Raw genomic sequence first — 27,592 nt, 5'->3', positions numbered from 1 at the left:
CAGTTGGTTCGCACAGGGTTCTCCCTGCACCCCTATTGGAAAACCCAAACTTAAGGACTTGCGCCTACATCCCACGTGTCACACCTCCTTTTGCTGGGGCAGAGCTGGGTTTCCTGGGACCACATGAGGAGAGGGCGGAAGAGTGTCTCAGGTGGGCATTAGAGCTCAGGACAGGCACTTAAGCTCTATCTTAGGCTCAACAGGATCTCCCAGATGATAAGCATGGCCATTCATTCGGCAAACATTAATAAAGAATAAAGATGGGCAGCCTTTCTCCAACTGGGGTCCCAGGGGCCAATCCTCAAAGCAGTTCCAGGGACAGTCGGGGTTTTTTTTTTTTTTTTTTTAATTTTTATTTATTTATGATAGTCACAGAGAGAGAGAGAGAGAGAGAGAGAGAGAGGCAGAGACACAGGCAGAGGGAGAAGCAGGCTCCATGCACTGGGAGCCCGATGTGGGATTCGATCCCGGGTCTCCAGGATCGCGCCCTGGGCCAAAGGCAGGCGCCAAACCGCTGCGCCACCCAGGGATCCCGACAGTCGGTTTTTCTTTTGTAAATAGCTTCTTTTGATTTCTGGACGGTTTCTGATTTATAGAATTATTGGGGACATAGTACAGAGAGTTCTGTTATACTGCACACCTGGTGTGTCCTGTGCTTGACACCTTACTACAGGAGAGTGTTCACATTTTGTGTTTTTGTTGTGTGGGTAATCTTGTTGTTACTAGTTGTAAAGATAACATTCTCTTTTAGAGGTAATTCATAACTGAAGCATTTGTAAGGAGGAGAAAGTCCACGTTTCTCAGATTGAGATCCTCAGTCAGGGATGACATAGTCTCAGGGGTCTGAAGGGATTTTTTGTTTCCCCCTTTTATGCTCAAGTAGCATTGATGTGGGGCTGAGAACGTGGGTTCTGGAGTCAGCTGATCCTGGTTTTGTTCGTTTGTCAGGGTTACCGTGACAAACGTGATGGCTTACAATACAAGGAATGTATTCTCTTAACAGTTTATAGCCTGAAGTCTGAAATGAAAGTGTTGGTAGGGTCACACTCCTTCCAGAAACACTGGAAGAGAATCTCTTCTTACCTCAAACAGCTTCCTCTGGGTCTAGGTGTTGCTTGGCTTTTGTCAACAGAACTCCAGTCTCTGCCTCTATCTTCACATGGCCATCCTGCTGTGTCTCTATGTCTTTTCCATAAGGATACCTGTCATTGGATTTAGGGTGAGCCCTAAATGATTTTATCTTTTTAAAAAAGTATTTTATTTATTTATTCATGGGAGACAGAGAGAGAGAGAGAGAGAGAGAGAGGCAGAGAAATAGGCAGAGGGAGAAGCAGGCTCCATGCAGGGAGCTGGATGCGGGACCCGATCCCAGGACTGCAGGATCACGCCCTGAGCCGAAGGCAGACGCCCAACTGATGAGCCACCAGGCATCTCATGATTTTATCTTTGAGAGTCTTTTTTTTTTTTTTTGAGAATCTTAATTACATGTACAAAGACCCTTTCTTCTCTATATGCCACTTTCACAGGTTTGGGGGAGGGGGGAGTGGCATTAGGGTTTGGACAAAATTTTTTTTTTCATTTTTATTTATTTATGATAATCACACAGAGAGAGAGAGAGAGAGAGGCAGAGACATAGGCAGAGGGAGAAGCAGGCTCCATGCACCGGGAGCCTGATGTGGGATTCGATTCCGGGTCTCCAGGATCGCGCCCTGGGCCAAAGGCAGGCGCTAAACCGCTGCGCCACCCAGGGATCCCTTGGACAAATTTTTTTCGGGTCTACTACGTGGAGTAGATCGGTGCCCTACTATCTATGAGTTTTCATGCCTCAGTTTGTTTATCAGTAGAATGGGGGTAATGGCAGGACTTTGTGGCATAGAGTGTGTTTGCTCAATAAACAAATCCTTTTTTTTTTTGGTGGTAGCACCTGCTCCCATTAGCAGGCTGGGGCTGGCAATGACCTCAGAGTTGGCTGAGTTACTGCTCAGGGTGAGGCAGCATTGGTTCTTGAGCAGGCATGGAGACCGGGGTGCACAGGGAGCGATTGCTCTGAAGTGTGCTGGGGGAGTGTAGACAGCCAGGGCAGAGGTGTGGGGCTGCATTCTGCTCCTGCATCTGAGAGCGCAGGCCTGGCCTGCTGGGTGGGGGGTGCTAGCTAGCAGTGCCTTGGAAAAAGACAGAGATGGCCCAGCCACTGCAAGGATGTTCAGGGATGTGGCAGCTGGGTAGACCAGGGGCACTTGGGGCCTGCTAGGAGCTCTAGGCTTTTTCTTGGGAGGAACTTCCTTCCCCAGCCTCCACATTTTCCAGTCTGGACCCTCTGGGACCTGATGACTTTGGCCAGATGAGAAGGCATCAGGAGCCCTGTTCTGCTCACCTGTCCCACATGAGGCAGGGTCCCATGAGCTGTGTGTAACTACAGACCCCCGGGAAGCAAATCTGTGTAGGTAGGGACAGGGACGTTGGCCAAGACACGAATCTCCACATGCCTCACGTGGGAGGTGAGCCAGAGGTATGCTTGGGTGCTGGTGAGGGTTCTGGACACAGAGTCTGGCTGGTGTGGGTCACTGGCTATGTGGCCTTGAATGAGCCGTTTCACCTCCCTGAGCCTGTTTGCTCACCTCTAGCAGCACCTCCCTGTGTGCAGCCTCAGTTTTCTCCTCGGCTATGGGAATGTTATCACTTGGGACCCAGAAATTTGGGTGAAGTGGACCATGGAAGTGTGGAGCAGGGGGTGTCTGGCAGTAAGCGGTCAGTGTTGCTGTAGATTTTATTGGTGGTGTGGTTACTGGCATGGAGTGAGGAAGAGCTGGCTTTTCTTGGAGGGAGCCCCTTAGGCCGCAGGGCTGTCCAGTTGCTCTCTTGCACCCCTAGCAGGTAGAAGGGGAACCCCGGGGCTGCAAATGGGGGTGGGGGTGGGGAGAGGAATGTGGGTGGCAGATACACAGCCCTGTTCCTTGACGTCTCCACTGTCCCACGTGAGAAGGATGACAGCTGCAGTAGGGCCCGCCCCAGTCCCCTTCCCATGAGTGATGACCCTCCCTACCCTCCTTGCCACCTGAAGTCCCCCTGGCCAGTGGCCATGGCATTGGCTGAATGGCAGCTACCAAAAGCAGGCTGTGTTCCCTGGGCAGAGGCGCAGACTTCCCGAGCCTTCAGGAAGCCCTGGCACGGCCGCTGGAGTTCTTGGACACCCGGGCGCCCGCCCTTTGGCAGAAGGCAGCTTCTCGGGAAGCCCGTTGTGGGGCGGCCGAGGCAGAGAGCAGAGCAGACTCTCAGTTCCTCAGGCCCCCAGGGTCCTTTCTGGAGATGACTGTGTCACTTGTCTTTCTTGGTCAGTGCGAGTCAGTTTGCCTGATTCTGTGGGCTCTCCCCGCCCCCTGGGCCAGGAAGAGGTATAGGGCAGGCCTGGTGAGGGGGGGCTAAATTTCGGTTTGTGGGGGGCTGGCCAGGGTGTGGAAACCCCAGAGAAAAAACCCTTTGTAAAATCAATGTGAAGAATGGCCTGCTGCCATAGACCCCGGAGCTCTCCAGACTTCCTCCCATCACAGTTTTGGGACCCCCACCCCCCCATCCCCAGGTGGCAGGGAGAGAGGGGACAGGGACAGAGGATTTTGTCACACACCCAGGCTTTAGGACCTTCGGTATCAAGCTGGGGTGACAACCCAGAAAGTTAGTAACAGTGGGAAGGCCCTCACGTTCCAGTGGTGCTACTGCCTGCTGTCATTTTATTGAGCACTTACTGGGTGCCGGCTCCGAGTGAACCTGTATTGATGTTTGACCTTGAGGGGGGCAGCCGGGGGAAGGGTAAGAGCAGAAATCAGAGCCTGTGGGCAAAGTGGTGTCTGAGCCAGAGCAGGCCTGTGGCTTCTGTGTAAACAACTGAAGGGAGCTTTGTACGTTTTTGAAGGGTCTATCCCAAAAAACCCCCAACAACTGAAGTCAGAACATTTAAGTGACACAAATTGTGTCTGGCAAAACCTGAAATGCTTCTTGCTGGCCCTGGACAGAAAAATCTTGTGGACTCCCTGGGGATAAACGAATGAAGCAGGCAGGAGGAGGGGGATACTGTGGGAACTTGGCCCCAGCCAGGGGCCAGGGTCGCCAGATCTGCCACAGCCCTTTTTTTTTTTTTTTGCCACAGCTTTTAAGAGAAACCGAAAAGCCTTGCTTTGTGTATATCTGTTTGTTTTGACTGTGAAGTGTCCTGATCACTCAGGCCGGATAGGGTACCCTTTCTGGGCTCTGTGGGCCAGGTAGCCTGACAGGTGTAGCCCTTGCTGTGTGTTACCACTTAGAATAGTCCTGAGCGGTCAGGGACGCCACTCCCATTTTACTGGTGCAAAAACAGGTGAAAGGGCTTGACCAGGTGACATGGCTAGCCTGCAGGAGGGCTGGCTTTCAAGGTCACTGCTCTTGGACCTGCTCATTGTTTTAGTTCAGTGCAAAAAGGTGGTCAGGATTCAATTTATTCATGCAGAACAGAGATCCAGAGTGGCAGTGGCTTGAACAACAGGGCGTTTTCTTTATTGTGCTGTCACGCTCAAGTCTGGAGGGCGGCAGACCAGTGCTGGTGTGGAGGCTTTTTGCTTTTAGAAATTCCTTGGACCCGGGCCCTTCCAGCTAAGAATCCCCCTTCCCCATTTCTAGGGTGAGGTCCTGTCATCATGCATCAACATGGCAGCTGGAGCCTTTGCCCACATAGAAACTGTTACCCCAGTTTCCAGGCAGCAGGATAAAGAAAGGGAGAAAGGTGCCAAGGGCACGGGCCAGCTGTCTGTCAAGGAAAGTTCCCAGGAGCTGGCTCTGGGCACTTCTGCTTTCATCCCACTGGCTAGAATGCAGTCCTGGGGCCACCACTAGCTGCAAGGGAGGCTGGGAAATGTAGTCTGTGGTCTGTCTGAGCGGTCAGCTGAGCTGAGCTCAGCTAATTTCGGGGCTTCTCTTTCCCTAGGAGAGAGGACAGACCCTGGGAGATGCTGTCACCTTGGTCACAGTAGATAGGATGTGGATGTAGCCAATGTTGGGAAGGGTATTCCTGGAGCGTTCAAGTGGGGCTGGGGGGCAGTAGCCTGGCGTAGGGCCGAGGGGTCTCTTCTCAAGCTTGAAGGAGCCATGGGGAGGGCAGCAAGGTCAAGCCCAGGTGACGTTTTACAAACCACAGGGCCTTTTCCTGCGTGTGATCAGGAGCTGGCTGCCATCTTTCACGAGGGGGACTACATATAAAATGTTACTTCTGCAGACTGCTCTGACAACAGGTTACGTGTAGATGGGAGCAGGGAGAGAGAGGCCTGTGGAAGCTTCCAGACTAGAGAATGCAACAGGAATGTAACTGAATAGTTTCACCTTAGCCTGCCCTAGAAGTGTGTCACAGAACAAAAGGTGAACTCTGCCCCGGGCAGAGGCCATGACCCATCGCCAGGCCTTGTGAGTGACCTACCTGCCCTCGGGTTTGCTTCACTCTGTGGTGAGAGTAAAAGTAGACCCCCGGTATTTTTTAAATTGTGTGATTTCACGTCGAAATCAGACTTCGTACTTGTGAAAACTCAGAAGGGCTGGCAACCCTGGGCCTGTGCACCTTGAGGCTGAGCCGGCCAGCAGGGGCCCCTCTGGAAGGGCCGTGATGCCCCAATTTGCCCCAGAAGTCCCCCTCCTGCTTGTCGCCGCCCCAGCACAGAGGCTTTGTGCCAGTAGCCATTTGTCCTTGCACTTGCAGTGGTTGGTTTCTTAAAATAGAGAGGCATTTCTGTGAACCCAGGCTGCCCTTGGGTGTGGGACAATGTTCCCTACCCTTAGCTGGCACCCTCCTTCGGCCCTGGGCCCCTTCCTCCAGGCCCCAAGTGTGAGCCCTGTGGAGGTGAGGGCTGTTACCTGGAGCCCTAAGCTGACCTGGCTTCCAGCCCCAGATCCCGGCCACTGCCCATCTGCCAACCCCTTTGCCTCCCCTCTGCCCACCCAAAGCCCCTTACTGGCAGCCTGGAAATCCAGAAGTTCTGAAAGCCTCACTTGCTGCTCCTTTGACAGCAAAACCTAACCCGACCCAAACTCTTATGTTGGCAAAATCCCACCCGAGCTGCCACACAGGGCTCCTTCTAATCTCTGCGCATCCAATTTAGTATGACCATTCACCCCTTTTGAGGTTGTTGGGGCCCGTATCTGAGGTCACAGGTGCACAGTGGCCAGCGCTGTGAGTGGCACCTGGCAAACACGCACCGTGTCACATGTGGGGGTCTGGCCAAGGTGAGCGTGCAGGGCCTTTGGACAGAGGGAGGGTGGCGGGAACTGATGGATGATCCGTGGTGTGAGGCCTCTGACCAAGTTGGGTTTGGCAGAATGGGAAAAGTTGGGGAACCTTCCCTGGCAGGCGCTGTTCCTTTCCTGGGGAGCCCTCTCTGTCTGGGATCTGCTCCCCAGCTGCAGAGGTGCTGAATCTGCCAGGACAAACGGGAAGTTCCCATCCTGCAGAGGGCGGGCTGGAGGTTCCAGGCCTGGGACAGACCTGCTGCTCCCTGTGGAGAGTGAGGCTGCGGAGGGGCTTCAGGTGGCTCTGAGACGGTGTCTTGATCTCAAATCCTTGATGGTCCCTGGGAGGAGGAGGGGTGCTGTGTGTCCCATGATGCCCTGAAATTGCATGCAGTTTCGCATAAGGCTAGAGAGACAAGGGTCAGTGTTGTGACCTTGGACCAGCCTCCTTGAAAAAAAGGAGAAAAGGGGGTGACAGTGGCACCTCTCCGGAAGGAACACACTGAAAATTCTTCCTCATGCGTATGTCTGATACACCGTGGCCGTGGCGTTGCTGTTGGTTCTCTGTGCGTTTTTCTGGGGAAAGGCTCCCAGCTTTTGGTCCCCCTCACAGGGATGTGTGACACGAGGAAGTGACGGTGCCTGGAGGATAGCAGTGAATTGAGGAGTGAGGTGGATGCCTCTCTGGCTGCTAAGGAGTGGGGGTGGTCAGTGGGAAGGATGGAGGCCCTGGGCCTGTCAGGCCAGGGTGCGGCTCTCATTGGGGAAGAGAGGTCGGCAGCGGCTGTCAGAGCGAGTGAGAGCCACGGGGAGGTCACTGGGTTTCTGGTCCGGAGGGACGGCTCCTTTGGAAGGCTGGGTGGGGGGGCAGACAGACAGCAGGTGGTGGGAGGTGGGATGGTGGAGTGTCCAGGAGAGGGGAGGGAGGGAGAGGGCCCCCAGGACCTACCAATAGTTCTTTGAAGATGGAGAGACCTGACCTTCTCTATCCATCCAACCACAAACGTGTATTGGGCGGGGGACTTGCTGTCTTTTTATTGTGGTAGGGTACCTTGGCGTCTCTCTTTAAACAACTAGCAAAAACTGAGCACCTGCCATGTGCCAGTTACTGTTTTAAGAGCTGGGGATATGGTGACACCCCAACCCCAAGATAAGCACATGCTCCCACTTTTGCCGGTCTGGGGTGTTGTGTGACAGGCGCTAAGTCAGCAGTCACTTACACGCAGGTTGTACTTAGTGGTCAGTGCCCTCCCCAAGAAAGTGAACCACCTAGAGGCTTGAAAATGCTGTGGAGGGCGGAGGGGGTTGGGGCTGGGCAGAGTGGGCCTCTGCTGGGGTGGGGCAGCAGGGCTTATGGGAGAAGAGCAGATACAGTCAAAGGAGGGTGTGGTGGGGCCTAGGCCTGACGCCTTGCCTCTGCATGACCTCTCTGTGCCTGTTTCTTGGGCTGTAAAATGGGGATCTTGATGGCATCTACCTCAGAGGGTTGTTGTGAGTTAATAGAAGTGTTTAGGGGCACCTGGGTGCCTCAGTTGGTTAAGCTTCTGTCATTGGCTCAGGTCATGATCCCAGGGTCCTGGGATCAAGCCCTGTATCTGGCTCCCTGCTTAGCAGGAAGTCTGCATCTCCCTCTGCCTCTGCCACCTGCTCACTCTTCGGCCCACGCACTCTCTCTCTCTCTCTCAAATAAATAAATACAATCCTTAAAAAAAAATAGAAGTAGTTAAAAATCATGCCTACTGTCCAGCAAGCCAGAGTGAGCCCATGGGCCTGGCCTGGCCAAGGGCAGCCAACTGCCCCATGTGGTTGGAGCAGGATGTGTAGGGGGGAAGGGAGGCCTCACAAGGGGGTCGGTGGTTTATTCCAAGAGTGTTGGCGGGTGGTGGGGGGGTGGAGTGACACCTGTGGTTGTGTCTGGGCTCAAGCCCAATTTTGTTCCCTGTCCTTTCCTAGCAGGGTGATCCTGGTGAATGACTCAGTACCCTGAATATCAGCTTCCTTGTTGGTGGGGAGGCACCACTGAGGGGCTTGGCTGGTGGCGGGTGGCCTAGGTGGTAGCGGACATCTGTGCCCGGACTGTAGGCATAGCTCTGCACAAGCCAGACACGATCTCCACCCCACGTACTCCCAGTCTTGGGGAATGGAGAGAAAGTAGACAAAGAACCCCGTCTCCCCGCTGCAGGGGGATGTGGCTCAGGAGTCAGCCTGTAGAGAATGGCAAGCAGAGGAATAAGCTTGCGGGCGAGAGGCCTCTGGCCGGAGAGGGTTGAGTTGGAAAGGAGGGAACTCCTGGGCACAAGGGGGCAGTGGCTCCGGGGCTAGCTGGGCCCGCAGCGTCCCTGGGGCAGTCGTCCTGCTGTCCTGGGTCCCTGTCTCTGCATTCCCTGGCTGGTATGAATGTTCTCTCTTCCCCCTCCGGGACTGCAGCCACCCTCTCTGGAGGTCATGGTTGGTATAAGCGGTGGAGCCTTACCTTGATGTGACCTTGTGACTCTGGTTAAATGATTGCAGTTCAGCTTCCAATTCCTCCTGAAGATGGAGAGGGCAGTTTGTGGGTTGGTGTTAGCCCAGCACACAGCAGATGAGTAACACACAGCGTAAGAGGTCGTTGGTCTAAATCTGCTGTGGTGTCTGGCCGGGAAGGTATGTCCCAGGTGTAGGCAGCCAGTGCCCGGGGATTATAAAGCCCTGGGACAGTGAGGGCTGGGAGGAGCACGCGGTGGCCTTGAGATCCTGCCCCACCCGACCTGGTCCCTGATGACTCAGGAGGGCACCCCTGCCCCTTCGTGTACCAACCCTCCTGCTTTTCTCACTTCAGGGACCTGCTTGGGAGGCCTCAGGATTCAGGGTTGTAGGCACCGTGTAGGGTGGGGCCATTGGCACCTTCATACCTGCCCCGAGATGCCCTGAGACACCTGCTCCGACTTTTGGTTAAAGAATCTGGAGTTCCCGACTTTCCCTGCCCCCACTCCCTTTGTTTCCTGAAAACCAGTTCTATGAAGGAAATTGAGACCAGGCTTTCCCTGGGCCTGCAGGAGTTGGATCTGGAGACTCTGTGGCCTCATGTTATTCTTTTAATTACTTATTTTAATTGTTGTTTAATCAGCACCCACAGATGCCCAAGCCTTGGGTGTTCTGTTCGGTGCATTTGACAGTTGCATGCACACATAAAACTGCCCCCCCCACCCAGGCCAGACCTAGAACTTGTCGTGTCCCCCCACCCCGCCAGCTCTGGGTTCTTTTTGTTCTGTCAGGTGGAGCCTTCTTGGAAACAAATCCAGACTGGTTTGGGGGAGGGGGCTCGGTCTCCTCCCTGCCCCCACTCCTTGCACAGAGAGAGGGAACCCCCTTTTATTCCCTCTTTTTGTGTGTGTCTTTCAAGCGATTCATCACCCACGGCTTTGGCAAGAGCAGGTCTGGGCTGTTTTTCTTTAAAATTGTTGGCGGATTTGCTTCCCCGCTAATTGCGTTCGTGTGGCTGGGGTTCGTTTTCGCTGGGTACGTTACACATGTACAAGCGGAATGGTTTCATGTGTGGAAACCTGGCTGACGACACGGGTGCAGGTGACATTCTGGGTGAGGACAGTGGAGGGGCCCCTGGCAGATCAGCGCTCTAATGAGAAAGGGGCACTCTCATGATCCCCTCCAGGGGGCATGTGAATAAATAATCACAGACAGATTGGGGGGCCTCTGCAGAACCGATAGGGACATTCCAGAAAATTGGCCACATTCTTCCTTGAGCTGGAGGGGAAGGCAAAGGCTGGCTGCAGTTTCCAGGCCTGCTGTGTGCCCTTTGGGGGCCCTCCACAGAACCTGGCTCCACTCTGAGCCCTCTGTGTAACCAGAGGTTGGATTCCCTGGTGTTGGATGGTCTCCCTGCCTCCCTGGGTGGGGGGACACCGACAGCGGGATGCCTGGCTCTGACTCACCCCTTATTCCCAGCCCCCATGCCCTGCTTATCAGCGCGTCCAGGGCCTTCCTGAGCACGAGCACGAGCATGTGCCAGGCAGGCACTGTGCCAGGCACTTTACGTTCATTGATTCGCCTAACCATCAGAACAGCCCCGAAGGGCCTGCTGGCCGCTGTGTACAGTTGGCACAAGGGTGCTGGGCAGAGGTGTGAGTGGGGGTGAAACCAGCCCATTCTGTGCTCCCCAAGCCATGCACACCCTGCAGGGAGCCCCGGCAGCCACAGCGCCTTCCCCTGGTTTATAAATGAGGAAACTGAGGCATTCGGTGGCAGGTTGCAGCTGGGCTAGCAACCCAGGTTTGGCTCTGGTGCCTCCACTGGGCCCCTGCCTCTTTTCAGGTGCTGGTGAGGCGTCAGTGCCGTGAGGATTTAGCCCTGCATGTTGACGGTGCCCACCGGCCCCCTCTGGTCCTCATCCTGTGTCAGGGAAGTGGCCCTGAGGGCTCTTCTGGGGCCCGGAGCCAGTCTTTCCTCATTCTTGCCTCGTTACTGAGTCCATTATGGGGTGAGGTGGCCTCTGTCCCCTCTCTCCTGGGCCTCATCTGGAGTCCAGTCTGCTGAGGCGGCCTGAGGGCGAGGGTGGCACACATGGCCCTCCCTGGTCTGATCCTACCCTGCGCAGCCTGCTGTGGGGCCGTAGGGGCTCCCTGAGCCCCAGGGGCCTGGCAGAGGGGCCGCTCCCAGTGGCGGAGCCCCAGGGTACCCTGTTTCACCTCTGCGCCAGGGGTGAGACCTCTTCAAGGTGGCTCCTGGCGACTCCGAGTCAGCTCGGCCCCTGGGCTGCAGATTCCTCTCTCTGTCATCCTAGCCAAGGCCCCGGCCCCATCCTCCTGCCTCTTCCCGTTTGGCCTTTCTGGAGCCACCCTGGTCTATGGGTTGAAGCCCCTCAGGTGGCCCCAGGGCAGAACCCCCAGGAACCACAGCCTGGCTGGCTGGGCTTCCCTCGCTGAGCACTGTGGTGACGGGGACCAGAATGTGCGCTGCTGTCCTCGCCTGCCTCGAGGGTTGGGCTTCCCTGCAGCCCGGGTCCTCCCGCTGCCCTGCTCCATGCCTCGCTCCAGCCCTGCCTTCCAGGCCTCTCTGTGTGTCCCTTCTGCCAAGGGCCTCCCTGCCCACCCTCAGCTCCTGCTGTCAGTGTGGTGGAGGCCTTTGGTGACCCCTCCCAGCCCTCAGAAGCCAGCTCCAGCGCCTCCCTGTTGTGGTGGCTCAGGGGGATGGCGCCTGCTGCCCAGCAGCCAGGCCTGGTTCTGCTGGGGCCCAGAGCCCACGTCCTTCCCAGTGGATGCTGGCGTGGGCTTTGCCTCTTTCACAGGATGCTGGGTCCCAAGCTAAGCTGCCCTGGGCGTGTCATCTCTGTGCCTCGGTTTCCTCTCGAAAGAAAGGTGGTCGGGAGCACTAACTGAGGCCCCACGCGTCGTCAGGTGTTTGCCCAGTATCTGGTGCGTCATGGCTTCAAAGCCCCGACTGGAGGAGGGCCCGGAGGGGGAGGCCAGTGGCCCACCGTGGCTGGGGCTGCTGGTTTTGTTGCTTTGCCCGCACCCCCCCCCTTACTCGTTCAGCCCCAGCTTTCAGGGGCCAGGGAACCCTGGCGCACATCTGCTGTCCCTTTTGTAGCTCACAAAGCCCGCAGCTGATTAGCATGGATGGGGGAGACATTTGCATGTAATAGCTCCCGCCCAGTCGGTGCCCCTGGTACTCTTTTCAGAAAAGCCAAGCCCTTTCTTTGTCTGCTCCTTCTTTTCTTGGGGTTGCCCTTCTGTACACCCCATAGTTAGACTCCGTCAGACCCAGTGCTGCAGGGTCCTTCTCCTGCCCGTGGCTGGCCTGGGGCTGAGAATGGTGCCTCAGTCTTGCTGGGGTGCCACTGTGACAAGCCGCCCGAGGTGGGATCCCAGCCGTAGCTGGGGAGGCCTGTAGACCAAGTGGTGCCAGGGGCCTAGGGGGTCGTACTCCCCCTCCCCCCCAGCCAGATGGACCCTTTTCCGTCTTCCCCACTGCCTCTGCACCTCCCCAGGGTCCTGTCACCCTCTTGCAGTGTAGTTTGGAAAGTTTCCTCCTCAGAAGCAGGTATTCTTGGGGCCCCTCCCAAAATAGACCCACCTTTTGGATTTTGCAAGCTGCCCTGTAAATTACCCACCCTGCCACCGACTAGGAGCCTGTTTGTGCCCGCAGAGGTGGCTTACTGCTGAGTCCTTGTGTGTATTCTCAAAGGAACAAAGGATGGTACGGTCAACACTGTGCACCCCCATCCCTACTTGACTAAAGAAACCGCTGCTGATAGAACCGAGGGCCCCCATCTCATCTCCTCCTGGGGGGGGGTGGCACCTGCAAGGAGGTGAGTCCCTTCCACTTGGTGCTCCTTCAGGAGGGGCCGTTGTGAGTTGCCCAAAGACCATCCTGGAACTTGCGAGGCCTAAACTGAAGACATTCCCAGGTGCTGTGTGAAGCTGGCCATGCTCTCTGCCTCGGCCAGATGGCTGCTCCCATGTCCCCGAGGAGCGCTCAGTCCAGCTGGTCTGCTGGCCGGGTGGGGGCTGGGGGGTGGAGGCCAGAATTCTCTCCTGGATGCTACTCTTTGCCTCCGGCCAGAATGCCTTGGGGACAGGGCAACTGAAGTGGGCGTTTCGTACCAGTAACACCTGTGTACCCATGGGTCTTGGGCTGGACACGAAGGGGGCGTTAGTCCCTACGATAGTAGTGAGCAGTGTGCTAACGTAGCTTTCCAGGCATGAAAGCTGAGGCCTAGGTGTGGGGGGAGCGTGAGGTTCTAGGTGGCAGAGCCCGAGCCCAGATTCTAACCTAGTCTGATGTGAGCTGGAGTTCTGGGGATGTGCCTCACTGTGTGGCCTCCTTGATGTGGGGAGGAGGGCTTCCCTGGGTGACAGCTGCCTGGACTGTGGGCCTTGGTGCCCCTGGCTTAGACCTGAGTCTCCAGGGGTTGCTGCCCCTCCCCCATCACGCTAAGAGGGGTGTGGGCGTCAGTCAGCTCCGGCAGAGAGCCATTGCTGAGAGGTCAATGCCATCCATCGTCTGACCTTAGAAGGACCCTGGGGTCACAGCCCTTTCCCACTGTCTTGCCCCTCCAGCAGGTTGAGGGAGGTATGTGGTCAGACCTGCTCACTTTGGGGATACCCCAGAGGACTGGATTGGGCGCCGGGTCTACCCTGCCATCACCATGGCCTTTTGTCTGGTTATCTTTTGTGTTCAGGGTAGACATCTGAACATGAAAAGTCCTTCTCTTCCCTCCTAGTCCTGGCCTGTCCCCCCCCCCCCCCCGCCCCCATATCACCAGTCCTCTTCTGTGTGACCTTCCCACCTGGATTTTCAGGTGCACACAGGCCCAAGTGCATAAATCTCTCCCCAGGAGCCCGCTGTGCTGAAAGTTCTGCAGGGTTAAACAATGGGAGAGGAAGGGTGCCTGGCGCAGAGTCGTCTGCCTCCCTTCCAGAGGCAGCTACTGAAGTCATTTTATCAGTGTTTCTCTTGAGAAAAGCCCCCAGGCATGCAGTGCAGGCTTGCACCCCCCCCCCCCCAATATTCTACCCTTGGCGCCTAGGTTTTACAGTTCTCTTTCTCTCACAGCCTCTGCCGGCTTGCTCCTGCTTGCACCTCATTCTCTGGTCACTGGGTGTTTGGGATTTCAGCTGCTTTAGACAGTCCCGGGTCTGGGTTTATCTTCACAGACACTGGCAAGTAGAATTATAGGATAAGCCCCCCACCCCGCCCCAAAGGGCTGGCAGTTGGGGTTCCTGGGGGTGGGGAGCCTCTGGCAGATGGCCCTGGAAAGATGCACAGACTGGAGCTGCCAGGGGGCCTGGCGCTCTGGGTGCCTGTGGGGAGGGCTGGGAGCCCCCCTTGGGCTGGACCGGGGCAGGGGAGCCCCAGGTGACCTCCTGGTCCTCAGACACCCCGGTACTGGGCAGCGGTGTGGAGCATCTCCCAGGACAGAGCTGGAGGAGCGGGCTTAGGTTACTGGGCTGAGAGGGAGGCCGGGCCAGGATAGGCTTCCCGGGATTGGGTTCTCTCCTAGAGTGGGGCTGATCTGCCGAAGCGCAAAGTGGCCGCTTCCGTCTGCTGAGTACTTGGTACTCAAACCGCCACCCTTACTGTTTCATGGCATCTGCGTGGTGAGGAGGGACTTTATCCTCTTTTTATCCTCACTCCCCGGATGAGGCTCCTGAGGTTGGGGGTGAAGGCAGGCAGGGGGGCGCCGATCAAGCTTCCAGGTGGGTCGTGTCCTATCACCCCGAGGGCTGTGTCATCGTCACCACTTGATAGATGAGGGAATGAAGGCCCACAATCACACAGTCGGAGGGTAGCGAGTTTGGGCCTGAACCCTGGTCTTCCTTGATGCCCGTCATTTTAATCGCTGCCCATGTTGGTCTTCCCTGCTGGTTGAGCCAAGGGTGACCTCTTTCCTCTCCCAGCCACAGGGACGCCACACCACAGAGGGATAGGGGGGAGCTTCTGGTGTCCAGAGTTTGGAAACTCGGCTACTGCTCCCAGGTCCTGGGGGCCTCTGAGACCCAGGAGGCTCTTTCAGGAAGGCTAGCCCTGCACCACCTGGAGCCTGACTTGGCTGGGCCACCACGTCCCTCCCTCCCCCTGGGGGTTCCTACTGGTCCCTCTCACCCTGCCTGCTCCACAATGGCCCATCGGCCTCCCCCTGGCTCCCATGAGTGCTGGAGCTCAGGGCCAGGGTCTTGTTCACCTCTGGGCCCCCTGGGCTGCACTCTGCATGGAGGGGGCTGCAGACAAGAGCTGCCCACTGAGCCGATGCCCTGAGCAGAGAGGGTTGCAGCTAGATGAGCCCACAAAAGCACCTTGACTTTTCCGTGCCTCATCCTCCTTTTCACCTGCCTTTCTTGACAGTGGCATATTTTTCTCTGGAAGGTGCACAGCCTGTGTTTTGTTTGGGGGCAGGAGGTGATTTAGTAAAAGACCTCACATTTGGACAAGTGATTCTACCCACTGCCACCCCCCCTATGCCCCAAGTCTGCCAAGATAAATAGCTTTAATTAGGCCTCATTTGGTGGCTGTGATAGTTTCCCTGCTTGAGAGGCAAGGACTTGGAATGTGGCCCTTTCTCCTCCTGAGCTGGTGGCTGCTTTCCTGTCTTGTCCTCCCCCACCTCTGTTCTCCATGAACACCTTCCCTCGTCTTAACATGAGGATGGAAGGTTCCATGGGTGAGGAGTGGGGTGGGATGTAACTCCAGGCATTTGTCCTTCCACTGGGTCCCTCTGACCCAGGTCTGACCAGCTTGAAGGACCCAGTGACCTTCTGCATGTTCCATTACTGCTTGTTGCAGAGAGAAAAGGGAAGGAAGGCAGTGTGGGCAGGAAGATTATTATGTGGGTGCACGGGGCCCAGTGTCTTTGAGTGGTTAAGTGACCTTCCTGAGGTCACATGTGCTGTTGGGTCAGGGCCTGGGCACGTGGACCCCATTCCCTGGGGCCAGCATGCAGGTTAGCATCCCCCAAGTGCTCCCTTGGTTTGGGCGTTGTCCCAGCCACGTGCAGAGCCCTAGGTCTGTGCTTCATTGGGTCGTCAGATGCGGAGTGAGGGGGCATTAAGTCAGGACTTGCCATGTGATGGGGACCTGTTCAGGAAGTGCCTGAGGGCCTCAAGGAGGAGGTGGCAGGGACACAGGAGAAAAGAGGGGAAGTATGTCTTACATCTCAGGAACCACGGAGGCCAAAGATAAATCCTGCCCACAGTCTAGGGGTGGCGAAGGCCAGCCTGGCTCCACTGGGATCGTGGAGGAGGCTGCAGATGTTGACAGGAGCTTGTGAGCCCTGTGAGGAGTTTGTACTTGTTCCAGAAGGCTCTGGGAAACCATGGAGAGGTCTAAATAAGAGAAGGGCTACAGCAGATTGGCCACGTTAGACGCTGTGACTGGAAGGTGACGGAGTCCCACCATGTCTCCCCGGGACCATCTGGTTGGTGCCCCTGAGACAGGTCTCACTGAATCAGCCAACTCTTTGGAGCCCTCTCCGAAGGCTGTGGGGTGGGCCCAGGGCCGATATGGTGAGCAGGGCATTCCCTTCAAGCCTGGGACCAGGGAGGCCCCTTTGCCTCAGGCTTCCCCAGATTCTGCTGCCCAGGGAGCCATCAAGGAGGAGGTGTCTGGGTCAGTTCTGTGATGAGTGGGTAGCAGGCAGCTTGTTCCCCACCGCCCCACAGCTCCAGGGAGCTGCTGGCTTCCCTTCTTCCATCATCTCCTGCCCAGCCTGCACCTGCTCCAGCCCTGTCCCCAAGACCCTCTCAGCACCCGGTCCCTCCAGGTGCTACCTATGGCTGTGGGAGTGGCTGGACCCCCGAGTCTCCTGAGACCCAGATTTGCCCCTCGGGCCCGGGAGTCTCACTCATCAACCTCCATGGCCATAGTCACACTGCTCTGGTCCCCTCATGCTCCCTGCCGGGCCTCTCTGAGGAGAAGTGTGCCTCTTGCCTCCTGGGTGTCTTGCGGACTCTCAGTACTGATGCTGAACACTTCCGATCACTGAGTGTGTGGGTGGGGGCCTCCCCACACCAGCTACGTGACCTAGAGTCACCTCCATTCTGACACTGCCTGCCTGGAGGTAGTGTCCCATCCCCACTGTCAGCCCCGAGTCCCGGCATGTCACCTGTACTTCTTGCTCCCTGGCTGTGGATCTGGCGTTCCCAGGGCCTCCTCCTCAGAGCAGCTCACAGAGCTCAGGTTGACAGTTTACATTCCTGGATCAGTGGTTAATGTAAAAGGATAGAACTCAGGAGCAGCTGGATGGCAGAGATGCGCAGGGCAGTGTGTGGGGAAGGGGCGCCCCTCTCGCCCCTCCCCTCTCTCAGCAGCATCTACAGGTGCTCACCAGCCGGGAAGCTCTCTGAGCTCCATCCTGTGGGTTGTATTTTTATGGAGATTTTATTTCACAAGAATGATTAAGTCCTTGGCCATTGAAGGCCTAGGAGGGGGACCGGAAGTTCCAGCCCTCTAATTACTTGGTCCCCCTGGCAACTAGCCTCCATCCTTTCACGGGAAGTCACCTCATTAACAGAAACCCAAGTGGTCAAGGGATTTTGAATGCATCACAGAAGACACTTTTATTGTTCCTCTCACCTAGGGCATTCCCAGAGTTTCAGGAGCTCTGTGCCGCCTCTCTGTAATAAATCACAGTATCACTACCTCCTTTTCCCCCTGCCTTCCCAGGTGCCTCTTTCCCTCTTGCTGGAGAACTCCTCCACTCTCTGTCCCAGCAGGGCCAGGCACCGTCTCTAGGATCCTGCAGTGCCCTGGGTCCCCTGGCAGCAATGCCAGGGACTCCGCGATCATCCTCATCCCTCTGCCCCCACCCCTGGCTGTCCTCACTCCCTCTGGGATAGGGAGGGTGTCTCCACATCTCAACATCCAGTGAGCCAACAAGGAAGCGGGTGGAAAGGGGGCTCAGCAGCCAACCTGTCTGCACCTGTAGCTCCAGACCTGCTGCTGGATTTGTAACCAAGTTTTATTGGTGCACAGCCGCACCCGCTCACTGACATCTGGGCTGTAGCAGAGTTGAGTCCTAGTAGCAGAGACTGTATGGCCTACAGAGCCAAAAGTATTTATTCCTGCTCCTTCACAGAGGAAGTTTGGCCCACACCTACCCTCGGAAGCACAGGGATGTTGTGCAGCACCTTGGTTAGGAGCACAGATCCTGGTGCCAGTCAGCTCGGCCGCTCGCTTGCTGTGGGACCTTGAGTGAGATACTTAACCTGCCTGAGCCCTGTTTCCTCATCTGAGTGGGACGGAGCTAGCCACAGAGGTGCTCTGAGGGCTCTGTGGAAAGCACAGAGCAGAGCGTGGCACCTGGAAAGCGTAGGGACAGAGTGACGTGTCAGCAAGGGATGGGTGGGTGGGCAGGTGCTGGGCCTGGCTTCCTGTGGGAACTCTGTATTTGTGACCTGGGTCCACAGGGGCCTGCCTTCCTGGGGAGCAAGATGCAGGAAGGCTCCTACCCCCGGCTTCCCGCAGGCACACCCTGAGCGAGCTTGCCCCGTGTTTGTTCCTGGGTATTCTGGCCCCTTGTCCCCTGGCTTCAGAGCCTCAGCTGGACATGCTACCTTGTAGCGGGTGGGAGGCCAGCCCGCGGTGCCAGGCTGGGTCCAAGAGCAGGACAGACACATTTGGGGCATGATTAATACTCCCAAGTCTGGGTTCATTTCCTGCACGCTCCTCCATTCAGCCCCTGCCTTGGGAGAGCCTCTCCAGAGAAGACGGCCCAGTCACGGGGCCTGTTCCCAGCGCCGTCGCCTGATCATATTACTGCAGGGAAGAAACCCCAGCTCTGCTGACCTCGATCGGCAGGAACCCAGTGCAGCCTCCGGACGACAGCCCTGTCTGTGCCCCCCCCCCCCCCGCGCCCCTGCCCCCGCCCCGCTGAAATCATCCTGGCAGCCTGCTAAGCCCTCTCCTGCTTCCTGTCCCCCACCTCTCTGGGCCATGTCCACACAGCCCCTCAGTATGTTCCCTGTGTGACAAGGGCAGACTGGTTTTCTCAGCTGGTTTCTGGAGGCAGAGCACAAAGTCGCTCCTGCCTCTTCCTTGGCTCACCCAGTGAGGGCTGGATAAAGGGGTGACTAGAGAGGAAGGTGCCGGCTTTGAGTCTACCAGGAGGCTTCCTGACGGATGGAGGCACTTGTGTGTGTATGTGTGTGTGTGTGTGTGTGTGTGTGTGTGTAGGGGTTGGGGAGTGGGTACCTAATCGCCACTGCTAGATCCAGGCCCTGTGGGTTCCAGGCCCTCTTTCCTGGGAGGAGAAGCTCTCTCCCAGGACACCCGCCCTCCATCCTGGGGAGCCGGCCAGGAGACAGGGTGTGCATACTAGCTCTGCTCCATCTGGGCTTGGGTGACCCTGGGCAGTGAGTGAGCTGGAGCCCCATGTGGGCTGTCCTCTGGCAGGGGTAGACAGAGCACCCCTCAACCCCTGCCCTGAAGGCCCATCCCATTGAGGGGGCAGAGCAAGCAGAGGGGAAAAGCCTTGTGCACAGACCAGGAGCTGGCCCACCGTGGCGCTGGAGGACTCCAAGAGCTTGGATTTTTGAGTCTTTTAAATACACAATAGAATATGGTCCAGCCCCCTCCCCCGCTTTTTTTTGCCAAATATTTACTGAGTCCTTTCTGTGTGTTAGGGATTAGTCTGTGGGGTGGCATAGCCGTGGCTCTCACAAGAGGCTGGCTCCATGGGCGGTGGTTGCCTCTGCCATGATGGGACAGGTCAGGTCACCCTCAGCTTGGCTTCCCTGGATGCAGCCACGCTTCACTTGGCCACAGGTCCTTGTGGTTGCCTGCCTGGCGCCAGGTTGCAGGGGTGCCTCAGGCAACTGGTTGGGTTGCCAGGGTGCCTCGTAAACAGAGGCCCTCCTTGATCTGCTTGCTGTTTACCCTGGTGCAGCCGACAGATTGGCTTTATCTCCTGCCCCAGAGGGACGTGGGTGACAGCACCATGCCCTGAGGTCCCTTCCTGGGACCCACTTACGGCTGGACTTGGGAGCCCCTTGGAGGGGTTCCTTATGGGTGCAGTGTGGTCATGAGCCTGTACCGGTGGCCTGCCGGGATGCTCTTCTCTCCAGCCTGTGGTCAGGAGGCTGGCCCCGCAGGGCCCAGGTCCAGTGCTCAGACTGTACAAGGGGGCAAGGGAGCCAGTGAACACCCATAGGCCTTCAAATATGCATTCATGCACAGGGAATGTTTTTCTTTTCTTTTCTTTTCTTTTCTTTTTTTTTAAGATTTTATTTATTTATTCATGAGAGACACACAGAGAGAGGCAGAGACAGGCAGAGGGAGAAGCAGGCTCCATGCAGGGAGCCTGACATGGGACTCGATCCCAGGTCTCCAGGGTCACACCCTGGGCTGAAGGTGGTGATAAACCTCTGAGCCACCCGGGCTGCCCTGTGTTTCTTTTTCTATTGAGATAAAATTCACATAACGTAAACCAAACCTCTTTAAAGAGTACAATACAGGGACATCTGGGTGGCTCAGTGGTTGAGCGGCTGCCTTCAGATCAGAGTGTGATCCCTAGGTCTTGGGATCAAGTTCCTCATCGGGCTCCTCTCAGGGAGCCTGCTTCTCTCTCTGCCTGTGTCTCTGCCTCTCTCTGTGTCTCTCATGAATAAATAAATAAAATCTAAAAAAACAAAACAAAACAAAATTAAAGTGTACAATTCAATGGCATTTAGTAGATTCACAAGATTCACAGTATTGTGTAACCACCACCTCTGTCTAGTTCCAGAACATTTTCATCACCCCAGAAGGAAACCTTGCATCCATTAAGCAGTCACTCCCCATTCTCCCTCCTCCCAGCTCCCAGCCCCTGACAGCCACCAGTTTGCTGTGGATTAGCTACTTCGGGATGTTTCATATAAATGGAATCACATGTGTGTGACCTTTGTGTCTGGCTTCTTTCACTCAACATGGTATTTCTGAGGTTCACCCATGTTGTAGCCCGCATCAGGACTTTGTTTTTTTTTTTTCATTTTGTTTTTACCTTTTTTTTTTTTTTTTTAATAATGTCTATGTAGACTCAGGGTGGGGCTCAAACCCATGACCCCAAGGTCAAGAGCTGCTCTGTCTTCTGACTGAGCCCCCCAGGACTTCATTCCTTTTTACAGGTGAATAACACTTCCTGGCACAGATCTACCACATTCTGTGTTTCCGTCCTGCAGTTGACGGCAGTTGATGGACATTTGAGTTGTTTCCACTCTTTGGTTCTTGTGAATAGTACTACTTGGAATATTTGCATGCAGGTATTCGTTTGACTACTTCTTTCAGTTCTTTTGAGTACATACCCAGGAGTGGGATGGCTGAGTCAAATGGTAATTTTATGTTTAACTTTTTGAAGAACCACCAGCTCCTTTTCCACAGTGGCCGTACCATTTCACGTTCCCACGTTCTTCACAGGGTGTAAGGGTTCCAATTTTTCCACATCCTTGCCAACACCTGTAATTTTCCCTTATTTGTTTTAAATTATAGCCAACCTAGTGGGTGTGAAGCGGTGTCTCCTTATGGTTTGATTTGTATGTCCCTGATGACTCATGGTTTTTGAGCATCTTTTCATGTGCTTGTTAGCCAGTCCTCTATCTGTTTGGGACAAATGTCCCTTTGCCCATTTTGAACTATGTTAATTTTTTTGCTGAACAAATTCTTTATATATTCTGGACACTATCCTTATCAGGTATATGATTGGTAAGTGGTTTCTCCCGTTCTGTAGGTAGTCTTCACTTTCTTGACCATGTCCTCCGATGCACAAAAGTTTTTCAGTTCTGATGAAGCTGAGTTCATCTAGTTTTGCTTTTGATATTCTTGCTTTTTGGTGTCACCTCTAGGAATCTTTTTTTTTTTTTTTAAAGATTTTTGTTTGTTTGTTTATTTATTTGTTTATTTATTTATTTATGAGAGATACAGAGAAAGAAAGGCAGAGACAAGGCAGAGGGAGAAGCAGGCTCCATGCAGGGAGCCTGATGTGGTGTGGGACTCCATCCTGGGTCTCCAGGATCAGGCCCTGGGCTAAAAGCAGCGCTAAACCCCTGAGCCACCGGAGCGGCCCACCTCTAGGAATCTTTTGCCAAATTCAAGTTCAGGAGGATTTATTTACCCCTCCGTTTCCTTCTGGGCATTTTATAATTTTACCTCCTGTATTTAGGTCATTGATCTAGTGGAGTCAGGCTTTATATGTGGTATGAGGTACGGGTCCAGCTTCATTCTCTTGCATGCGAACCTCCAGTTGTCTCTGTACCATTTATTGAGATGATTTGCTTCCCATTGAATGCTCTTGGAACCCGTGTTGAAAGTCAGGGGCATCTGCCTGGCTCAGGCAGTGGAGCATGCTACTCTTGATCTCGGGGTCTTGAGTTTGAGCCCCAAATTGAGCACCCACATTGGGTGCAGAGATTACTAAGAAGAATAAACTTAAAAAAAAAAGTCATGGGAGGGATGCCTGGGTCAGTTGTTTAAGCATCAGTCCGTTAATCATCTTGCCTTAGGCTCAGGTCCTGGGATGGAACCCCATGTTAGGCTTCCTGCTCAGCAGGGAGTCTGCTTCTCCCTCTCCTCTCCCCTCCCCCCTGCTTATGCTTGCTTGCACTTGCACGTGTTCTCTCCTTCTCTCTCAAATAAATAAATAAATACATAAATAAATGAATAAATGAAATCTTAAAACTTGACTCTAAACGTAAGGGTTTATTTTGACTTTAATTCTGTTGCATTGATCTATATGTCTCTCCCTTGCTGGTACTATTCTGTTTTGATTACTCTACCTTTGTAATAATTTTGAAATTGGGGAGTATGAGTCTTTCAACTCTGGTCTTTTTCAAGATGGTTTTGGCTTTCTGGAGGGATCGGGACACTTTGCCACGCTTGCGCTCGTGCTGTTCTCTATGCATATAGCTCGCAGTTGTCTATTTGATGAGCTCAAAGGCAAGCTGCAGACATCACGAGAATTGTCTCAGTACTTCCGCATTTCGTAGAATGAGGGCATTATTGTGCAGAACCACCTGCTGTTGTCACACCTATGTCATTTCAAGTTTTCACACCTCTGGTCCACACTCCCATCCCTCCGTTGTCCTCTGTAACTGGTGAGAAGGTTTTCACTGGGCTCCAGTTGGGTCCCCCTTGGCCTTCACTGGTCACATGTCTTCAGTCTTCCATTCCCTGGAATAGTTTCAGCCCTTTTCCTGTCTCCTGGCACATTGGGAGAGCAGGCGGGCTGTGTTGCTGACTTCCCCATGATCTGGCATCATCACGAGAGGACCAGGGTAGACACTGGGTTGACCAGGGCAGACGCTTTTGCCAAGAATACGACCCAGCTGCTGTGTCTGTCCTGCTGCACTGCACCAGGGCCTCCAGGGCGTGTTGGTTGATCCTGTTCCTGGGAAGGCTGAGTTTCACCGGCTGGGGGTGGGGGGCACACACTTGTTGAACCAGAGAGCACTAATAGTCATAGTGGCAGCTCTTGGGTGCTTTGTGCCCCGTGCTTGCCCCACCATTAGCCCCATTTGACAGATCAGAAAACCGAGGCTCAGAGAGGCTACGTGACCCACTCAAATCAAATAGTGAGCAGTGCAAGCATGAATCCAGGCCGTTTGGCTCCAGGGCCCATGCTCCTGATCACTGTGCCGCATCAGTACGAGAGGGCAGGGGCTCAGGTGAAGGAAGCAGAAGCACCTCCAGGAATTCCTTCTTGTTACCTTTGCCCCTCCGCCAGCTCAGTTGTGAAGGCTGACCGCCACACCCCCCCCATACATAACAGAGCAAGCTCCCCAGCTGGGTCCCTGCGGCCCTCTGACCATGCCACAGTTGCTCTTTTCTTGCCTCTCTTCCCATCTCAGTGCCCCTGGATGAGCAGAGGCCTGGGCACCGGGAGGTGCTCCGTGAGCGGAGGTGCTGGGAGAGGGACCCCCCTGGCCAGGATGTTCTGCTTGGGCACATGGTACTTGGCTACTGCCCCCCCGAGCCCACTCTCAGCCTTGGTCGCTCCGTGGACAGCCCTCCTAGCCACAGACACACTTTGTTTCCGTGTCCCTACACGGGCTGTGCAGGCAGGGCACACGTGCCAGTGCTTCCAGTGTGGGTGGTATGGTACCCCAGAAGAACCTGGGGTGTTGTGGGGAGAGGGAGGCAGGGATGGCAAGGACACGACTTGAACAAAGGTCGGCTGGCCCAGGGACCTGCTGGCTTACGCTTGCCTGTCTCCTTTCATAGATGAAGATGTGTGCGTCTTTAAGTGCTCGGTGTCCCGAGAGACAGAGTGCAGCCGTGTGGGCAAGCAGTCCTTCATCATCACCCTGGGCTGCAACAGTGTCCTCATCCAGTTCGCCACACCAAATGGTACGTATCCCTTCTGTCCTGGCGGCACACACCCAGAGAGCCCAGAGCCAGGTGACTGAGGCCGTTGGCCATGGCTGGAGGGGGACCTGGAGCCTGGTCAAATCATGGCCCACCCATCTGTCCCACGGAGCCGTCAGAAATTATTCCCAGGCAGAGAAGTGTCCGTGGGAAGGGTACGTCCTCGCCACCTGGAACACTGCCCCAGACCTTCCCTTGCTGAATCCTTTGGGTCCTTTTGGGTTCAGCTCAGGAGGCCTGGCCCTACCACCTGGCTGCACCCCAGGCCTCACGGAGGAGCCCGTGGGGAAGTCTGGGGCCTGGCCCTCCTAGCAGTGGAGGATGGGGGCGAGACAAGATCCTGAGGCGGGCTGAGCTCTGTTCTGAGCGCATAGAGAAGCCATGGGAGGGTTCTGAGCAGACTGGTTTTGGGGACCCAAGGGGGACACAGGCAGTTACTGAGGAGGGTTTATTGAGCTCTGGTGGCTCGGGGGTGGAGAGGGTTCAGCAGTGGAGGTGGCCTGGGGCTGGAGACTACATCAAGGCGTGGCACCCGGGCCTGGTTCAGGCTGGCTGAGGCCAGTGAGCCCAATGGGCTCAGAGCTGGGAGGAGAGCCCAGGTGGAGAGGCCGCCTGCCCACCGCTGCCAGCTCCCTGGGAGCCCCCTTGGCTGTACCCGTGCCCCGGGGGCCAGAGGAGGCCAGGCGGTGGAGGAAGCAGCCCGGTGACTGGCCACCTCTCTCCAGAGGTCGTCTTCAGCCTGCTCTGTTTCTTTTTTTTCTTTTTTTCTTTTTTTAATATTTATTTATTTATTTATTTATTTATTTATTTATTTATTTATTTATTTATGATAGACACAGAGAGAGAGAGAGAGAGAGAGGCAGAGACACAGGCAGAGGGAGAAGCAGGCTCCATGCCGGGAGCCCGATGCAGGACTCGATCCCGGGTCTCCATGATCGCGCCCCAGGCCAAAGGCAGGCGCCAAACCGCTGAGCCACCCAGGGATCCCCCTGCTCCGTTTCTTTCTTTACTTAAATTAATAATCCAAAGTCCGTGTTTAAAACCACCACCAGGGGTGCACATTATGAATTGGTGTAAATTTCTGTTTTATGAATATTTAGAGTTGACTTTTTTCCCTTTTAATTCTGTCAGTTTTTGAGATCGAGGTAAAGTACTCATAACAAAAATGTACCATCTTAACCTTTTTTTTTTAAGTGTAGGGTCCAGGGGCTCTGCATGTGCTCACACTGCTGTGCAGCCTTCCCCACCATCTGCCTCCAGAACTTTCTCATCGTCCCAGACCGCATATTTTCATTTTTTTAGGAGCTTTGCCTTACAAATACCGTCCTACTTTTATTTTATTTATTTATTTTTAAAGATTTTATTATTTATTCATTCATGAGAGAGAGAGAGAGAGAGAGAGAGAGAGAGCGGGGCAGACACAGGCAGGGGGAGAAGCAGGCTCCATGCAGGGAGCCCGACGTGGGACTGGATCCCGGGTCTCCAGGACCAGGCCCTGGGCCAAAGGCGGCACTAAACCACTGAGCCACCCGGGCTGCCCCTGTCCTACTTTTAAAACTGTTAAAATATGCAGAACAAAGTTTGTCCTCTTAACCATTTTAGGGTCTACGGTTCCAGGGTAGTAGATACCGGTACACTGTTGTTCCACCACCCTCCACCCTCATCCAGGTCCACCCCCACAGACCCCATAGGGAGCTGCTGGCTGGGCTTACAGTGATCAGGCTGCGGCAGGTCCAATGCTAGCTTGGCAGAGGCTAGGCTCACCCCCACTGGCTGCGCAGAGCATGCTCACCCCACAGTGCAGGACACCTGCCTTCTTGTGCTGGCCACCAAGGGGCAGCTTCTTTTTAAATTTCAACATCGGGGATCCCTGGGTGGCGCAGCGGTTTGGCGCCTGCCTTTGGCCCAGGGCGCGATCCTGGAGACCCGGGATCGAATCCCACATCGGGCTCCCGGTGCATGGAGCCTGCTTCTCCCTCTGCCTGTGTCTCTGCCTCTCTCTCTCTCTCTGTGACTATCATAAATAAATAAAAATTAAAAAAAAAAAAATTTCAACATCGTTTTGGGGAAAAAGAAATCACCAAGCCTGTGTGCTCAAGGTAGAAGAGTTGGGGTGTGCACCTAGACAGACCCTCAGCCCCCACCCCTGAGATGCCCACTCATGACCTGGCTTCCCCCTTCCAGATTTCTGTTCCTTCTATAATATCCTGAAAACCTGTCGGGGACACACCCTGGAGCGGTCGGTGTTCAGCGAGCGCACAGAGGAGTCCTCTGCCGTGCAGTATTTCCAGGTGGGTACTTGGCACTCCTGGCCAGGCTGTTGCCGCCGGATGGCCCCTGGGAGGCCGCACAGCACAGGGCAGGCCCACCTGGGTGCTCATCCTGGCTCTGCCCTTATTAGCCACGTAGCCTTGGGCAGGTGTCTGTTTGCTGGGCCTCAGTTTCCTCATCTATGAAACGGAGATGTCAGGGCCTGCCTAGGAGGGTTTCTGGAAGAATGTGAGTGCAGGTGGAGCTCAGGTCCACAGGCGTTCTGAGTAACAATAGCACAGTTATCCTGAGCCTGTGCTGCGTGTCAGGCACTGGTGTAAGCACTTTGACACGTACAGAGCACTTGATCCTTCCAACAACCCTAGGAGGTAAGTACTATTATTGTCCCCATTTTACAGATGAGAAAACTGAGGCTCAGAGAGGTTAAGTGACTTGCTCCAAGTCACACAGCTATTATGCAACAGAGCCAAGATGGGAAGCCAGGTCTGCCTGATGCCAAAGCCTGTGCCCCTGCCCGGGTGCCATGCTGCCTCCCGATCGCCCGTTGTCTTACAGAGAGACCCTGCAGCACCTCACCTGCCTGGCGCTCTGAGTTCTAGGGTTCTATTTGGTCTACAACTCTGCTTCGTTGGGGACCCTAAAACGGGGCAGGTGGCCCCCAATCCCGGCACCCCATCCCATGGCAAATTCTGACTTCTACTGGGCGGCTTCCAGGTCCAGGCAACATCCTGCTGCAAACTTTGGCCATGGTGATGGTCGTAGTGTCCCTCCTGGGGCCTCTGGCTTCCCGCTCCTTTTCCTGGAGCAGCCAGCAGCTGCCAGCGGGGTCTAGGTCGGCAGAGGGGGTGCAGCCTCCCGAGGGAGCTGTGGGCCCACGGTGGGCCCTCCTCTGTCGCAGGGCCGGCCAGGACCTCGGCCCTCTGTGCCATTGGCCTGTCTCTGTTCCAGTTTTATGGCTACCTGTCCCAGCAGCAGAACATGATGCAGGACTACGTGCGGACGGGCACCTACCAGCGTGCAATCCTGCAGAACCACACAGACTTCAAGGACAAGGTGAGCACGCCTGGCGCCCCCCAGCTGGACCCTGGCCGGTGGTGCAGTGGCCCGCCCTGCCTTCCGCTTGCCCTCACGCCCTTTCCATCTGGCTTGAGCCGCTGCACTGTGTCCTCGTCTGTAGTTCTGTTTTTCTCTGCTTATTGAGTTTGTCTTTGAATTTTTTGGGTTACAAAAGCAAACTACTTGTTGTAAAAACCCA

General features: G+C 55.3%; 1 protein-coding gene across 4 annotated transcripts in view; it reads left to right on the top strand.

Moving 5' to 3' along the window:
• Window positions 1-27,592, top strand: part of CARM1 (coactivator associated arginine methyltransferase 1) — a 44,511-nt gene that overhangs the window by 1,356 nt on the left and 15,563 nt on the right. For all 4 annotated transcript variants that reach the window (XM_049098528.1, XM_035702829.2, XM_025457557.3 and 1 more), the window contains exons 2-4: window positions 23,923-24,048; window positions 26,251-26,357; window positions 27,286-27,390. In XM_049098528.1, the coding sequence (XP_048954485.1) occupies window positions 23,923-24,048; window positions 26,251-26,357; window positions 27,286-27,390 (338 nt within the window). The remainder of the gene's footprint in view (window positions 1-23,922; window positions 24,049-26,250; window positions 26,358-27,285; window positions 27,391-27,592) is intronic.

Source organism: Canis lupus, chromosome 20 (genome assembly GCF_003254725.2).
Source record: "Canis lupus dingo isolate Sandy chromosome 20, ASM325472v2, whole genome shotgun sequence".
NCBI lineage: Eukaryota > Metazoa > Chordata > Mammalia > Carnivora > Canidae > Canis > Canis lupus.
The sequence above is the reverse complement of the archived record's forward strand: the minus strand, read 5'-3'. Positions and strand labels throughout refer to the sequence as shown.